Below are 17977 nucleotides of genomic sequence, written 5' to 3'. Positions count from 1 at the left end.
TTCATCATTTAAGAGTAAGTTTGAAATCTTATTTCTCTGATGTGTTTAAGTTTGAAATAGCACACGACATCGATCTGTATGAATAACATTTTCGCATGTTTATTCTTTAAAGGATTCCCTGATGGAATGGTCAACATCTCAAAGCTTTCAAACACAAGTAGAAAGAGAAATTCATTTTTCCATGAATCTAATCCAACAAGCCGTAGGACAATTGCAAACTGCAGAAACGTTGGTGGATAAAATCAAATTCATTGCTACTGCCCGATTCGGCCTACAGATAACGGCAAAATATTTGTACCTTCGGTTTACCACAACGTTGGAGGGGAAGGAAGTTGCCATGTGCAATGACCTATTCCAAATGGCTGCAAAATTATGTGATTCACCGTTGGAACACATCAGGTTAATTTCATTTTAAGAAAAGAATAATAAAAAAACGGATTGTATAGGAATGAAATAATTGAATTCGTTTAATTTCAGGAATCTTTATTTATTTACAAGTACTTGCAAGAATAATTATTGCATCTTGAAAGGTGTTGGAAATAATATTTCATTTACATCATTGATAAACCAGTCTATATACATTAGTGTGACTCATGGATCAATAAGCAAATGGATGTAACTAAATTTCAATAACAAAAGATAAAGGAAATGATACTATATAGAAACCGACCCCCATTGAATTTTGATTTTGGATTACTTTTACGAGAATATCTTGAATCATGAAGATCTTTTCCCACAACCTTGCTATTTTGATACAATGTTTCTATGTTACCTCTTTAGAATGTATCTGCTGAAACACATCTGTAGACACTATGGTGTAGAATTCTACAGAAATCTACAATCATCAACTGAGTTTCGGGTTTTCCTGCCTGAAGATGACAGAGATACAGAAAGAGCAGAGGTATGTGTAGCTAAATTTAGCCTTATCACTAACCACACTGCTCAAACGTTTTAAGTTGCTTTTCTGACTGTCCATCTACCCATCTTTTTTTTTTTTAAATCGGACTAACAGTCTCATTTAAAGTCAGCATTTCACAAATTCTATGGTCGTTATAACGATATAATTTACGAATACAACCTGTCATTGGGTCAAATGTTGTCTGACATTTTTCATACGAATCGAAGCCGTTCTTTCCACATTGATTTTGACCATGGATTATTCTGTTTACCCAATCGAGATGTATGGCTCACAACGGATGTGACCGGTCGACAGGGGATGCTTACTTCTCCTAGGTACATGATCCCATCTCTGGTATACCCAAGGATTCGTGTTTACCCAACTCGTATTTTTGCATTCTTTATAGGATTTATGAGATTGATCAATAGTCGTTATTTTCACTTTTCATGTATCCAAACCTTCGAGGAAATAATAATTTGAAAATATATACAAATATAGGACCCATGTCCTTTATCAGTAATTAAAGTTTGTTCAAGCTAAGATGGAAACACCATGAGGATTCACATTTCACTCAGTTCAAATTGTATCCTCAAAACAAAAACGTGAAACAAAAAATAAACCAAATAAATATCCGGAGATACTGAAGAATTTTAGTTACAATTTTCAGGGTTCTGAGTTCGTGGATTTGGAGGATCACCCTTACCAACAAATTTATATCCCCATGAACATTGATAACATTTTCGAATTCCTTAAATCGTTAAAGTTGCATTAGATATTTCATTTTGTAAAATGTATATAAACCAAGTTGTTTCTAAGTTACTCTACCATAATAACTTGAATTAATTTAATCATAATGAAAATCGAAAGATGAAGATAACAAACAATGATAAATCTAATAAATATATCATTAAGAATGGAAATCTCCTAGCAGTGTCAGATAACTGTATCCCATTTCCATTCTCAATTACCATAAAGCGTGTGACAACGTGGCGATAGTTTCATTGATGTCAAAAGCTTGCTTTCATGTTTGAGTATTCAAATGTACTGGTCACACGCTGCTAATAGATGTGGTTCCGCAGGTCTAGAGTTCAACCCCGAATAGAGTAAAAGTGGGTATCCAAATGCAGTCAAGATTTATATGCTTTATATAATTCTAGGACAGTTACGTTTATTAAAGAGTTTATTGCATTCTTTGTGCTTTATATAAAATATTTTAAATGCAATGTGTATCTTGTGTGATCCTCTTAAATTAGGTCAGATAACTCTATCCCACGTTCATTTTCAATGTCACCGTGTAGCCCGTGACAGCGTGGCAAGAATCCCATCGTCGTCGAAAACTAGAATTTTAACTTGACTAAACAGTCAAATTTCCAATGTTATTTATCATACCCCCCGAACGAAGTTCTGGGGGGTACATAGGAATCACTCTGTCTGTCTGTCCGTCTATCCGTCCGTCCGTCCGTCTGTCCGTCTGTCTGTCTGTCTGTGCAGATTCGTGTCCGGGCCATAACTTCTTTGTTCTTTGACTTAGGCATACCATATTTGGCACACAGGTAGATCACCATGAGACGATGTGTCAAGTACCTTCATGACCTCTATATGACCTTGACCCTTGACCTCAAGGTCAAAATTAAAGGGTTTTTTACAATGGATTCGTGTCCGGGCCATAACTTCTTTGTTCTTTGACATAGGCATACCATATTTGACACATGAGTGTATCACCAGGAGACGATGTGTCATGTACCTTCATGACCTCCATATGACCTTGACCTCAAGGTCAAAATTAAAGGTTTTTACAATGGATTCGTGTCGGGGCCATGACTTCTTTGTTCTTTGACATAGGCATATCATATTTGACACATGAGTGTATCACCATGAGACGATGTGTCGAGTACCTTCATGACCTCTATATGACCTTGAACTTTAACCTCAAGGTCAAAATTGATTATAGGGTTTTGACATAGTCATACCATAAGACATGGGTGTATCACCATGAGACTATGTTTCATGTACATTCATGACCTCTTTATGACCTTGACCTTTGATCTCAAGGTCAAGATTATAGGTTTATGCCATGGATTTGTGTTTGGACTATATCTTCCATTTTTTTCTACAAATGCATACCATATTTTTACACTCAGGAAAGAGTTAATTTATATCTATTAACAACACCCTTTGGGAGATTGGGGTAAGCGGGGGGTATTTTTAGTGAGCATTGCTCACAATACATCTTGTTACAAATGTTTTGATTGGACAAAAAATCTAAACTATAATTTACACATCAATAACTCCAAAAACGCTATGTATACATACGCGCATGAAAACAACTGGCAGAGTACGAGGAAACTATTCAAATTTTTGAAATTGATAATACAGGAAATGAATTGGAATTATAAGAATCAAACATTGTTTTTGAAGAATTTATCGATGTGTAAACTCTGGACATTTTATTCGCAAACTCAACATAAAAATTCTTCGAATGTTTAATCCTATAAACTCTATATCTATATCTATAATTTATTTATTCATTTCTCGGTTTATATCCTAGCATGATGAGCACTATCCAGACTACTGCCTCGTTTTGGGGGAACATTACAGACAGATCAAAGAAGAATTGAGTGAAATGCTTGTACCTACCGACAAGTCAAGGAAGCTAAAGGCAAACTTAATATAATTTTCAAAATGTATATTCAGCTAGAGCCATGCAGAGGTTTCTGTGATGAGAAGGTTGTAATTATACCCCCGAACGAAGTTCTGGGGGTATATAGGAATCACTCTGTCTGTCTGTCCGTCTGTCTGTCTGTCTGTGCAGATTCGTGTCCGGGCCATAACTTCTTTGTTCTTTGACTTGGGCCTACCATATTTGGCACACAGGTGGATCACCATGAGAAAATGTGTCGAGTAACTTCATGACCTCTATATGTCCTTGACCCTTGATCTCAAGGTCAGAATTAAAGGGGTTTTTTTACAATGGATTCGTGTCCGGGCCATAACTTCTTTGTTCTTTGACATAGGCATACCATATTTGACACATGAGTGTATCACCATGAGACGATGTGTCATGTACCTTCATGACCTCTATATGACTTTGACCTTTGATCTCAAGGTCAAAATTATAGGTTTATGCCATGGATTTGTGTTCGGATTATATCTTTCATTTTCTTCTACAAAGGCATACCATATTTTTACACTCAGGAAAGAGGTAATTTATACCTATTAACAACACCCTTTGGGAGATTGGGGTAAACAGGGTTATTCTTAGTGAGCATTGCTCACAGTACCTCTTGTTAAAGTAATTCCACCCTCCTGTGATGTCATCAGATTTTGCAAAATCAATTATTTATTTAGATTTATGCATGATACGAACATAAATTTTGTTGGAGTATTTTCCGATACTTATTGTAAAAAATCTTGTTAGAAATAAACTATTTTAAAAGTCTAAGTTATCGAGGAATAATCAATGAAACATGTCAAAATATTGAATCCAAGGGCAATAACTCTGTTTCTATTGATTTCTTTATCTAGTCTATTATGTGATAGATTTCCTTTATTTTTCACAGACATTTTGTATATTTTTGTGAAGATATAGTTTCATGAAATTGTTATGAATGTTACTATATCGTCATAACCAGATTTTATGAAAATTTGATAACGTTGTTTAAGGAAAATAGCAATTTTCTGACGGTGATATATGATTCTGTTTCTGTACGTCTCTCATCTTAAAAAGTGTGATGACCTATGTATTTTATTTGATAATTTGTTAGTTTTAACTCTAATGAATGGAAATAAATACACTTTTCAAACTTGTACCAGATAAAACTGCGAGTATGGAGTCACCTTAAAAGAGAAATAATTCTTTGTTCCAAAAAGCTCAATTATCACAAATTGGACAGTGTTGTGCAGTGTGTATCTTGTGCAAGAGAGATATTTTTTAATAAATGGTAGAAAAGTATCTCACACAATTGAGCAAGACAGAATGCAACAGATGTCAAGCAATATATACATGTTTATTTTCATGATAATCATCCATGATTTTATCGATTATTTAAAACAATTACTTGCAGGGACGTTTATAATGAAATGGCTTTTTCTACATTTCATAATCTTAACTGAAAAGTTACTTGAAAATTACATTGTTATATATTTTTTTGAAAATGGATGTTTAAAGCCTGCCGATAAAATGTATTACTGTGCTTGATTTGTGTATTTCACTTCAGTTAAAAGACGGATCTTGTACAAGTCAAGTATGCTTCCTTCTGGGCCTTTGCAAGGAAATCAAATCGCGGTCTTTATTCAAAGATGACATTCATTCAAAAGAGCAGGTATACGTCTTTTTAAGAATTTCATTTGAAGGAAATTCTCTGATCTGCTTTAATATATTAATGAATTTAACTGTGATTATTTTCATGAAGGTTGTTCTTGGGATGCATGCATTTATAAACGTATTTCCTTTAATGAGCATTTTGAAATCACCAAATTTTGCACACTGTAGATGAAATTGAAGCTGCAGAAAGCATTAAAAAAGCAAAAATTGCCGCTAGTGAAGGTTAGTGAACACTTTTTTGCTTTCATCAATGAATATGAAATACCTTTCATTGACTTATAATCTCCTGTAAATACGTAAATTTAAAACAGGGTTATCTTGATGAAATATTTGACGACTCACTTGGAAGAGCTTGTGAACAACTTCACTTCAGTTTTAGTGAGAACATGTGTGATGAGAGCGTTTTCTTCCTCATCTTGCACTTGATGTTTGTATTGAAATCGTCCGGGCATAGAGGACTACTACAACCACTACAAGCCCTAGCATTTAATCCTGCTGTAATGAAGGTAATATATTTAAATTCATAAATCTATCAATTTCACTAAAAGTTAAAAATTCGAAATGGTGGTTCTAGACTCATGCTCCACAATTTGTGACTGGGAGGCCATGCGTTCAATTCCTACTCATGTCATGGTCGCATCAAACTTAGGATGATTGTTTATGTAGTTTCATCAATTTGATAATTCCCACCATTCAAACTTGGAAACTTTAGACGTTAAAAAAATGGCAAACGAATGGCATTTATAGGCGATATCGAAACCGAGGTCCTGTGTCCCGGCAGGCTTTATGAAAGAACTATCACTACTACGGTGTTGAGTGCCAAATAAGCATGGGTCTAAATTTGTGGTAGTGCAATCAGAACTGATGAAAGTACAATTTGTATTGTCTCTGTTTTCATTTCTCTGTCACATATCTTCGTTGTGGGCCACTCTAGATCATGCTGCAGTGTTGATCTATTTTGACGTCCCTTGCAGAAGATTTGCCCCTTTCTTTGAAATTTAATGTTATATGGAGGGTACTTGATGTGTCTGTCTAAGTCTTCCCACAGGTTTCATGTTAGGACCTCCCAATATTACAGAGTGTTTAATGGGTGTTGAAAATGTACACATGGCAAGGATTTTAATTTTCTTCTATTTCTGAGAAAATTACAGGTTGTTGAACTTAGTCAGTTTTGAAGACATATTATATAGAGAGACCTGATTTGTCCGTCTAACTCCTCCCAGTTTTCAAGTGAGGACCTTCTTATTTTACGGAGTGTTTGTATGGGTATTGAAGATGTACTGTGGCAAGGGTTTTTATTTTCTTTAATTTGTAAGAAAATTATAGGTTGTCGACTTTAGTTACTTTTGAGGAAATGTTACAAAGAAAGGACATGTTTTGTCTGTCTCACTCCTTTCACAATTTTCAAGCTAAGGCCTTTGTAAACAACTTCAATATGTGCGTATTGCATTAAGTTTGTTTCTGAACAATTTCCAAAGTTTTATTAATGTTTGAAAAAATTCTAAGTTGTTGAACGCAGTCTATTTTGGGAACATGTTTTGCACATAGATCTCTTGGTTTGTCTATTGACCTCCTGTCACAGATTTTACGTTAAGACCTTATATTGATACGACGCAGAAAAATGTCTCTCAACTTATAACGGCTGATATTACTTGAAGTAAAGTACTACAACTCATGACTGACGAAAAACACACTACATAAGCCTGTGATGGGTGTATTATGCACCGTTTCGGGTAACCTTGTTGACAGTTGATGCTTTCTTCAATTTCAACATATTGATTTTGACTACGGATAACTCCGTTTACCTGATCAGGATATAGGACTCACGGTGGGTGTGACCGGTCGACAGGGGATGCTTACTCCTCTTAGGCACCTGATCCCACCTCTGGTGTGTCCAGAGGTCCGTGTTTGCCCATCTATCTATTTTGCATTGCTTATAGGAGTTGTAGGATTGATCACTGTTCGTTATCTTCACCTTTCATTAACAGAATGCATTTTTACCAACAATGCCAGAAGAGTGCTTATCTACAGAGATAAAAAATGTACTTCAACGAATGGAAGAAATAGCCAACAAAACTCACCATCACTTTACCTGGTATCGTAAGTATACCTGTATTAACACTGCTCTAAGATGCAAGCATTGTATAAATATTTTAAAAGTTTTTTGTCATATGAATTGGATCCAAATAAATTATTTGTAAGCACATTTATTATTTTTTCATTAGGTTGTCCAAACGGTCATCTGTATGGTGTCGGTGACGTGAGTCTTATTTGTACTTTGATTTAACCATCGGATATTAATTCTTATGCGAAATTTATCTGCAATCATGCATGAATTTGGGTTTTTCTCTTCATGAATGTCCTAACTTTTGCATGGAGTACAAATGGACTTTTCACATGGTGAATGGAGTTTGTACTTGTATGATACATGTATATAACCAATTAATGTGATTTTATCCTTGGGGTATATTCTTTATCATTTTCATATTTTATTCTAATCAATCTGTAATGGATAAGTCACTTGATAATTCAGAGATTTTCTTCTTAGAAATTATCATGTTATGCTTCCCTTCCTTTGTTTTATTTTGTCAGGCTGTTATGAGAACGCGATTGCTTTTTAAAAGTGCAATATATGTACATGTGTATTAATTTGTAGTGTGGAAATCCCACTGAGACAGGCCGTTGTTATGAATGTCACGCGGAAATTGGTGGAGAATCAGAACATAATCGACAAGACAATGTCAAGTACACCGGGTATGAAAAAAGATTGTACAAGTCAAATATAGATTCATTGACCATTAGTAGAAATATTAAATACTGTGTTGTGTCCTTGTTTTAGAGATGATCGAAGTCGCAGTGGTCATATTCTTGGTTCTACGACAGACAGGGATATGGAGGTCACTGCAGAAAGGAAACTTTCTCCCATTTCTAATGCTGTTCTTCGACTGATAACACATTTAACGATGTTTATTGGAGCAAATTATAATTTGGAGGTATCCACTTATCATATCAATTTTACACGACTGCTAGAATTGTGTTTCTTTAGCAAACAACCACAAGTATTGAAAGAAACAGGTCAATGTTGTAAACTTATACAGAAAACATTTATTTGGTAAGTTTTTACCGGTTTTCAGTTGTATGTCTTTGGAATTAATTTTTCATGTTTAATATTAACCAAAACTAAATACAATTCAAAGTTGAAAGGTGGTAAACCCTTTATTTCAAGCATGAATATAGTAAATTATTGCGGGAAAATCTTTTAAAATTCACGAACAACAGCAGGGCCAAGGTGACTCAGATGAGCGATGTGGGTCACTCGTTTAGATGAAATTTTGATCTATATTTTAGACGAAAATTATATTGAGTTTCAAACATGTGCGTTCTACACTCTTAATTGGTTTTTTATTTCCTGACGAAGTAATGCTTACTGAAAAGAAAAGCAGACATGTATTTATGAAAGTGTGATCTGAAGAAGAATGTGGATTCTTTGAATATGATTAAAATTAAATGTATGCCGTTATAAGATTGATCACTGTTAGTTATCTTCACCTTTCATGCAAGCAAAAGAAGTATAGTGTGCGTGGAAAGCAGCTTATAAACTTCAACATGATGTTTTACTAATTCAGGAAGTTGCAAACCTCATACAACCTCCGATAGACAAAGATGATGTTCCTGGGTTCCTGTGGGATCACATCTTAGTAGACATTAGCACACTTAGAAAAGCATTTGATCAGAGTCTAGACGGAGTGTTTATGCTACTTCATGACGTCATCCATAATTTCCTGAAAGAGGACCAGACATATGCAGGTGATCTGATACATTGAAATTATCCCGACAGGACTTTGTGAGTGAATTGTGGTTTTCTGGTGAAGCTGAAAAGATATACAGACCTTGCAAATTCAGGACATAATTTTACTTAATTGCAACCTCTCTGGTAGCATTGTTAAATATGTACGTGTATCTCCTTGTGATAACTTTATACTGCATGACAATATGATACACATTCCTTTAAGATAGTTTTATACCTGCGATCGCAGTTTGTTTTTATTTAAATTTTCAAATAACATAGTTTCTTACAACCTGCAACCTTCCAGGACTAATAATAATAATGGGAGAGTGCATGTTAGAAAGTAACATGATTCTAAAACTAGGTTACACAAACAATAGAAATTCAATGTAAACGTACTTAAGCTGAACCTATTGCTGGTTAAATATGTATAGAAATAATTTTTTTTTTTATATATTTGAAAATGTTACTTTCTCTCAGATTTTCCCATGAAATGCATAAGAAGTATATTTTCAGAATTTAACAATTTGAGTGTAATATACTATGTTATGTAGATGCGTGGTTAAAAAAAAAACCGCGGAAATGTGTCTCGCTTGTATATCCAACCAGTGCAGAGAACGGTCATCAAGTTAGCGAATATGGAATGATTGACAGTATAACAAAAAGCATATAAATTCAAACAGGCTTCAGATTGCATCTTTCCTTTTCATGTCTTGTTAGGTATTCTTAGAAGTGATGAAGATACAGATCTACCACTGCAAATCCTACACACGAAACAGGGGAGGATGCGGTGGGAAATGGAATTTTCTATGCATTACTTTGCAGAAGTACTGAAGGTATGCACTCATTCTGTATTGTCAATTTTTTTTTAGAAATTATTCATCAAATCATCAAACTAATTGATTTGCAATGATATTAATAAAAACTCTCAATTTAGAGAAAGGAAGAACTTTTCAAGATATGTATACACATCCTCTCCGAGGACCCCAGCATTGGTAAGTTATCATTCAGCTTTTAATAATACCGGTCATTGTTAATTCTGTACCCTTGGTTTTGACTACGGATAGCTCCGTTTACTTGATAAAGATATAGGGCTCTTGGCGGGTGTGACCGGTCAATAGGGGATGCTTACTCCTTCTCGGCACCTCATCCCACCTCTTGATTATCCAGGGGTCCATGTTTGTCCAACTCTCTATTTTGTATTGCTTATAGGAGTTATGAGATTGATCACTGTTCGTCATCTTAACCTACCATATGTAGGAATCTAATTAACTCTTGATATTTCAATAGTATCGGACCCGGTTTTGAGGACAGTTTTTAGTGCGACTACAGCATCTGATGAACCATTTGTGTTAAGCAACATGCAGACATGTGCCTTTTTGTGGCAACACAGAATAAAAGTTTCATTTGAACACTTTGTTCATGAATTCCATATGCTGAAAGACAGAGGGGAACCGGAATGGCACAGATTTACTCTTCTGGATACATTCCTGAGACAGGTAGCAATGAATCATCCGGAACACATTGGGCCTTTCTGAGGTGTTCTGGATGGTATTGAAGTAGATTTAACTCATAAAAGTTTGCAGTTATGAAATTGATCACTGTTACCTTCACCTTTCATAAAGAACATTGATTGCATATATATTTCTTGTATCTCTGTGCTTGTAGGACTGTCATTTAAGATATCTACGTCACATCCCTGCTATTGTGAAAATGCAGAGTGCTTTGAGACTTAAATATGGAAAACAAATCACAAGAGAGGAAGCTAGAACATTAACCATAGCAGACTGCCTTCAACGGTGTAGAAACGGTAGCATTAAAAACTAATTTGATTTATTACATACTGAAGTAAATACAATAAAGATTTTGTAGACTTGTACAATTTTACCCGGTATTAATATTGGCTTGCAGATCCATCATTCTCAGAGATAGAGGAGGGGGTGTTCTCTTTATGCGAATTGTGGAAGTGTTTCCGGAAAGTTTTCTTCGAATTTGAATCGCAAGAATTGACTTCGGATATAAAGGCATTGCTAGAACGTGATATTGACATCGATGTGGAGAACTTATCATTGCTTATTCCTGACATAGGAGGCATAGGAGCATGCACCGGTCTTGTTATTCGTTTCATGATTACGAAACATAATGCTTTCATAAAATTGTGTGAAGAAATAGCACAGACAAGGTTTGTCATAGTACTTTTATCATGAACACCATGGATAGTTCGCACATTTTCAATTCTGTATCATACATTGAATTATCAAAGCTTTTTTTAAATTATTAAACAAGAAAGCAAAAAGAGATTTTGACCTTAAGCTCATTAATGTTGTCGTTATATACCCGGCATAACAATTCATACAGTATCTCAAAGCTCGAGTATAACATGTTATTAACACATTTTGTAGTTCACATGCCTTTTTTTGCAGGAATACCAGACTGAAAGACGCGTGTTTTGAGGACTTGGCGAGTAGCGACCTAGTATCGTACCACCACGAAGCCGATCTACTACCCATTATTATATCAAACTGCAATTACACGTACTCTCAAAATGAAAGAACCACTCTGGAGTATGATTTTGACGGTATTCAGTCAGCAATTCAAGATAAAATGCTGCACGGAAAACCAGTTCTCAACATCAAGTCTTGGAAATGGGTATGTATTGATTACTCCGGTGTGATCGGTCGACAAGGTATGCTTACTCCTACTGGACACTTGATCCCACCTCTGATGTGTCCAGGGGCGGTGTTTGTCGTACTCTTAATATTGTATTCTTTATGAGAGTGGTCACTGTTCGTTTTCTTCGCTTGTTCGTCTATTGTTTCACATCTTGGCATCACGTGTTCTTGTACACAGTTTATTGTTTGATAATTCCAATGTTATTTATTACAATTGTTTTGATTGGACAAAAATAAAGCTGAGTTTACACATCAATAAATCCGAAAACGTGATGTATTCATACACGCCTGAAAACAAATAACATAGTGCGGGGAAACTATTCAATTTTTTGCAATTGTTAATAAAGTAAATGAATTGGAATTATAAGAATCAAATATTCTTTTTGAGGAATTTATCGATGTGTAAACTCCGGACATTTTACTCACAAACTTAACATAAAAGTGCTTCGCACTTTATTCAGTTTGTGAGTAAAATGACCGGAGTTTACACATCGATAAATTCTTCAAAAAAGAATATTTAATCCTATAATGTTTATGCGTCCCGTTGAGAATTTTTCACACATTCTGAGACTTCACCAGTTGTAGGTGAAGTACCACAATATTCGACCAATGCTTAGCGCTTTCCGCTTTCTTTAACGTGCCAACACCTGCTGCGACACGGAGCATCCACTTTAAGGTCACAACCAAAAGACCTGTGATTCTCAATTCTGAATACCGAGCGTTTGATGAAGGAGCAATCACTACGTATGTTTACGTCTTTGACGCGGCCATGACACGATCTCCCTGTTAGGAAGCGAAGAACTCTATTCACTGTATTCTTATCACATTACTATATGTTACTTTTTTTGTATTCCTTATAGGAGTTATGAGATTGATCAATGTTAGTTATCTTCACCTTTCATGACTATATTTTTCCGTGTTACACAGATGTAGTCGATGGAACTTTCATGCCACTCTTACATGTAGAAAGAAAGGGTTTTTTTCATACGTCGAAAATTATGTGTCTAATACTTTGTTTTATTCTTTTAAAGCCCGTAACTACCATTTATCGGGCAGACACATCCATGACTTCAAAGTTTACAGTGTTAAATACAAAGATGAAGCAGGTAAAAATGCTAGATATATTAATTAATGTTACAGCATTTTAGAAAACAGTTTAAGTTGTCAAATTTTCTGAATTTATCAAAATATGTAGTTTTATTGATACAATTCGTCGCTGATATACATGCATGTTCTTTTTTCGCCTTTCATTTTGTTAAAATCTATTCAATATTTTTCCTTTATGACAATTATCTGCAGTATTTTTTGTGTATCTTTTCTTATTCTTTATCAAAGTTCCAGTTGGATAGTGGGCTCCAACGACAAATAGTTTCCGAATTTGCCGATCTACCTGATGTTTATGAAGCCATAGACAGTCTGGAGACGGTGGTCAATTTCCTCCATTCTTTGCGGTGTAGCGGGGAGATGCTTCTGAATACATTTATGGAAGAAACCTTGCAAATGACTTCATTGATTAGTCAGAAGGTACATGTACATCAAAGGTCTTGTATTTATTGATTGATGTTTTCCGCCACACTCAACAATTTTTCAGTTATTTGGTGGCGCCTGGTTTTTACTGGTGGAAGAGAGAACCCAGATACAATATACCTGGGAAGAGACCACTGACCTTCCGCAAGTAAACTGGGAAACTTTCTCACTTACCGGCGCGAGAGGGATTCGAACCGGCGCCACAGTACAAATACCATCATGTTACATATACTTGAAGAACGGTCATACTGTGGTCGGCTCAATGACTGCAATATTCTCGGAAACTAGTTTTCTTTTACATCGATTTTAAGTGGTTGGTGGTTTTAAGTGTTAATTTACAAATCAATAGTGAGGGGAATTCTGTTATATATAAGAAGCCTGTGCGTTTGTGTAGAATTATTTTGGTTTACTTGAATTGGGCACAAATTAAATCTACTACGTGTACAATTAGCTTAGGTGACTAACAAAACCATAAAACAACTTATATCATTGATGATATAGGATGAACATATATGACTAACCTCGGACAGCTGTGTTTCTTGGAGCTCATGATTTACACTCAACATATTGATTACATTCTGATATATATAAAAAAGTAATTATATATAATGGTCAAAGCAATGCATATCTAGATTGTACTGTTAAGTTTGAATTTTTTGTTTTAGATTTGAGGTGGGGAAAATTCCTTTTTCATGTGATTTTTATGAACAGTAAGACAAGCCAAACAAATTAATCTGTTTACACAATGGTTTTGTGCAGGTCACCATGTCGTGCAAACTTCACCATGTTCAGTCTCTCTGGTTCCTTCTTATCTTTGAAAAGACGAAAAGACTCACTGCAAGCGAAAAGGTATTCCATCGATTTCGATTGATCCCAAATAGTGTGTGTCAGACATAATCTAATGAAAATTTTGATATTTCTAGGATGGCTTTGAGGGTGTCCATGAAAATATCAGAGAACTTATGTCTGAGAAAGTTTCTAAAGACCTCGGTTGGTATTTAACGGACATGTCATCTGAGAAACTGCGTGGACTCCTAGAACTGATCATGGAATGTGTGTTGTTTACCTTGAACCAGGGACAAGGAGACTATGCCTCATTCACGCACGGGTATGCAAATGTTTCACTTCTTTTTCAGAATATATATCTGACGTGCTTCATACAGATTGTTAGGCCGTTCCTGGACTCATTGATTTTGACTACGGATAACTCCGTTTACCTGATCAAAACATAGGGCTCACTGCGGGTGTGACAGGTCGACAGGGTATGCTTACTCCTCCTAGACACCTGACCCCCACCTCTGGTATATTTATGGGCCCATGTTTGAGCAACTCTCTATTTCGTATTCCTTATAGGAGTTATTAGATTGATCACTGTTAGTAATCTTCACCTTTTATCTTCGAATAACCACCCGAAGAGTAATAAGCTACATGTATACACATTTACTGTAAAACGAATATGTTCTCAAACCCACAGGACGAAATTTGAAACATATGTGCTATCACTCTCTGATTACCTTTTGAAGTAAGTCTTGTCATATTTTCAATATGTAGAGAGCTGATGCATCATTATAATTCTTTTTTTTTATTATTTCATTTTGCAGGTTAAATCAGTCGTTACTGGTTCACATAGAAAACCCACCTTATGAAGACGTGGATCTTAAAACACTCAAGACTTGTCAAATCGAGATGTTTCCACCAAACATTCTATCTTCACAATCCGTGGAAGTGTGGAAATTCATTTACCACACAATTCAGAAGCGTAACTTGTAAGATGTCCATAAAACTATCCAGGAATCTTAACTTTTTGAAAGTTTGTAGACAGAAAAATCCTTGCATCTTTGTTTTGATTGTAAATAGTTCCCAGAAGTTATATTGATTATATGAAATCCATGCAGTAGAAATGCTGAAATTAATCGATTGGATATTTCAAAATCGGAAGAGAAATTCCATAAAAGAGCTTTCTTTGAATATCTAAATGCATGTACATTGCAAATCTCATTTTATGCACCATTTTTGTTTTCAGTAAATATTCATTTTGTATTTTATCGCATTATTGCGTTAGTATTATGGCTGGGAGAACGCTGTTGTGTAATACCTAATATCTTGAGTTTCTAGTCAAGATTCAGGTATGTCTCCCAGCCAAATTGTTTCTGGACTCGCACATTTTTGTCATTTTAAATGATAAGGTTTTACGTGTTTTCTGTAATGATTTACATGGAAACAGATCTTGGATTTAATGTCAATCAATATTCAGATTTTTGGTGGGTTTTTCTCAACTATGTTATGACAGTATTTCTCTTCTTTGAAAGTGATTTAAACACGAATTTATTGGGAACTGAATATCTGCTTGTTTTAAGTGGTATACTTAAGGAAGGTAATAATCTAAGACATTTGTTATGTTTTGTAGGGATTATCTACGTACCTGTATCACAGAGTTCACTGTAGTGATTTTAATCATGAATTACAAAGAATGAAACATCAACATGTATATATTATGTTTTACAACAGATGTTTGATTCCAGGTTCAGTGTAACAGATATGATGGTACTGTGTAATACAGATATGATGGTACTGTGTAATACAGATATGATGGTACTGTATAATACAGATATGATGGTACTGTGTAATACAGATATGATGGTACTGTGTAATACAGATATGATGGTACTGTATAATACAGATATGATGGTACTGTGTAATACAGATATGATGGTACTGTGTAATACAGATATGATGGTACTGTATAATACAGATTTGATGGTACTGTGTAATACAGATATGATGGTACTGTGTAATACAGATATGATGGTACTGTGTAATACAGATATGAAGGTTCTGTGTAATACAGATATGATGGTACTGTGTAATACAGATTTGATGGTACTGTGTAATACAGATATGATGGTACAATGTCATTTGATTGACAGAGAAAAGTTATCTGTATCTTCATTAATGATTATTGATGTACTTGATGAAAAGTTATGTATACAAAGTCTTTATTTATACTAGGAAAAGCACTGTGATATCCTACGTTAACATGTACATGTATTTAACCAGAGGCCCTGTGTGATTATACATATAATAGCTATTAAATTAATGTTTTACCTTATACCTGAGATTGTTGTAATATAATGCCATCCTTATAGATGGTTACATGTTTTACTGATTCATATAAAGATATTTTCATCCCGATTTGACAATATTTCTTCATTTTACAGGTGTTTTTTCCTTCAACTTATGCACTTACAGAGACTACTGCATAAGTTCAGGATAGAGTATAATGTAATCACGGTTTGTCTGTCTGTTGGCTTCACTTTTTCCGATGTTAGAAGTCTAAAAGAGAGATTTGTTTAAACGATTTAGAGTTGTTTTATGATATTTTAGCTATGCATTGTCACAACTGTCTGCATTGACTTCCACGAGTCTGTCACGTAACTATACTTTTGTTCACAAAGCATTACCTTTGTGAGAAGAAGACAAAAATACATAGTCAAGAAAGTGTTTTACATAAATTGTAATAAGGATATAATTTCTTATTCAATAACGGGTGCATTTTATTGTAGAATGATTTTTCCTACATTAGATGCTGGTATACATGTACACATCCTAAATGTTTTTAAGGTATGCAACAAAATTGACGGCATATAAATATCAAACGTGTTCAAAATATCGATTTATATACTCTACATTTCCCACATCAAAAGACATTTTAATAAGAACAATCTGATTAAAACCAGATACTGAGATCCGCTCACTTAGATCGCTGTGCGGATCTCGGGATCTGGTTTTAATCAGATTGTAATAAGAATGGACTATGAATAAGTCTACAGGGGTTTTTATGTCCAAATCTCTCTAAGCATTACACAAATTGCCAGAGTTAATATCAAAGTTCCATTCTCAAAAGTGAGAATCTGGTGAAAGCTAAACTATACTGTATCAAATTCATGAGGAAATGAATACTATTACAATTTGTAAAGATATCAAAGAAATGGAGATATCTTATATGACAGAACTGTATGACAAAGCCAATATTTCAAGAGTATCAATGGAATATTTATCCCAGTCTCACACATTCCAGTTTTCAGAAGCTGACAAGATCATATATTAATCACTCTTGAACAACCGCCAAAGGTATAGAATGAAGCATCAGCTCCCATTGTTTTGCAACAGATATCAAAATCAAGTAAATAAATCAACCTGTTGCATTAATACTTGTGCAAAACAACAGGAATTTTAAACAATAGTTTACCAATGCTTATATTTACATCTGACCTACTTTTCAAACATTCCTCAATAATGCTCTTCAAACTAATTAATAAGATATGTTGATGATTTTAACACAATGTTTTCGAGTTATCAGTATGAGAACTAGCCAGAACAGCTTTAATACTCATTCTCATAAAGGCAGTCACACATTGCATCTGTTGTTCAGAATTAGGAAACAAAATTGTAAAGGCAGATGAAAAACAAGAGGCACATGGGCAATATCACTCACCCACGCAGTGGCTTATTTTCTATGTAAAACGCCAATTATCCCTTCCAGTGTCAACAAACCTGATTCTACACTACATTAAGATGTTTGCATATTAATTTCACATATTGTAGTTCAATGGCTCTTCAAGAGATGTTATAAAGAATTTTCCTATATCTTTATAGTAGAACTGTAAACCCCAATTAAGGTGAAACATTAGTCATAGCGTCATGGTTTTTTAAAAACTGTACTGTTGTGGTTCTTGATTTCAAAGAAAACTTTAAAACTCTCTTGTGGC

At 34.7% G+C, this 17977-nt stretch overlaps 1 protein-coding gene across 1 annotated transcript in view; it reads left to right on the top strand.

Moving 5' to 3' along the window:
* Positions 1-16400, top strand: part of LOC125676605 (E3 ubiquitin-protein ligase rnf213-alpha-like) — an 85559-nt gene extending 69159 nt beyond the window's left edge. Inside the window, exons 71-92 of the mRNA XM_056157676.1 lie at positions 113-399; positions 781-901; positions 3447-3557; positions 5116-5220; positions 5391-5444; positions 5534-5728; positions 7211-7322; positions 7448-7482; positions 7879-7976; positions 8062-8215; positions 8849-9029; positions 9730-9845; positions 9947-10004; positions 10300-10508; positions 10678-10819; positions 10921-11191; positions 11433-11658; positions 12713-12787; positions 13017-13205; positions 13968-14057; positions 14132-14316; positions 14810-16400. Coding sequence (XP_056013651.1) covers positions 113-399; positions 781-901; positions 3447-3557; positions 5116-5220; positions 5391-5444; positions 5534-5728; positions 7211-7322; positions 7448-7482; positions 7879-7976; positions 8062-8215; positions 8849-9029; positions 9730-9845; positions 9947-10004; positions 10300-10508; positions 10678-10819; positions 10921-11191; positions 11433-11658; positions 12713-12787; positions 13017-13205; positions 13968-14057; positions 14132-14316; positions 14810-14978 — 3183 coding nt within the window. The 3' untranslated portion in view covers positions 14979-16400. The remainder of the gene's footprint in view (positions 1-112; positions 400-780; positions 902-3446; positions 3558-5115; positions 5221-5390; positions 5445-5533; positions 5729-7210; positions 7323-7447; positions 7483-7878; positions 7977-8061; positions 8216-8848; positions 9030-9729; positions 9846-9946; positions 10005-10299; positions 10509-10677; positions 10820-10920; positions 11192-11432; positions 11659-12712; positions 12788-13016; positions 13206-13967; positions 14058-14131; positions 14317-14809) is intronic.
* The last annotated feature ends 1577 nt before the right edge of the window (positions 16401-17977 follow it).

This window comes from Ostrea edulis, chromosome 3 (assembly GCF_947568905.1).
Source record: "Ostrea edulis chromosome 3, xbOstEdul1.1, whole genome shotgun sequence".
NCBI classification, from domain to species: Eukaryota; Metazoa; Mollusca; class Bivalvia; order Ostreida; family Ostreidae; genus Ostrea; species Ostrea edulis.
The sequence above is the reverse complement of the archived record's forward strand: the minus strand, read 5'-3'. Positions and strand labels throughout refer to the sequence as shown.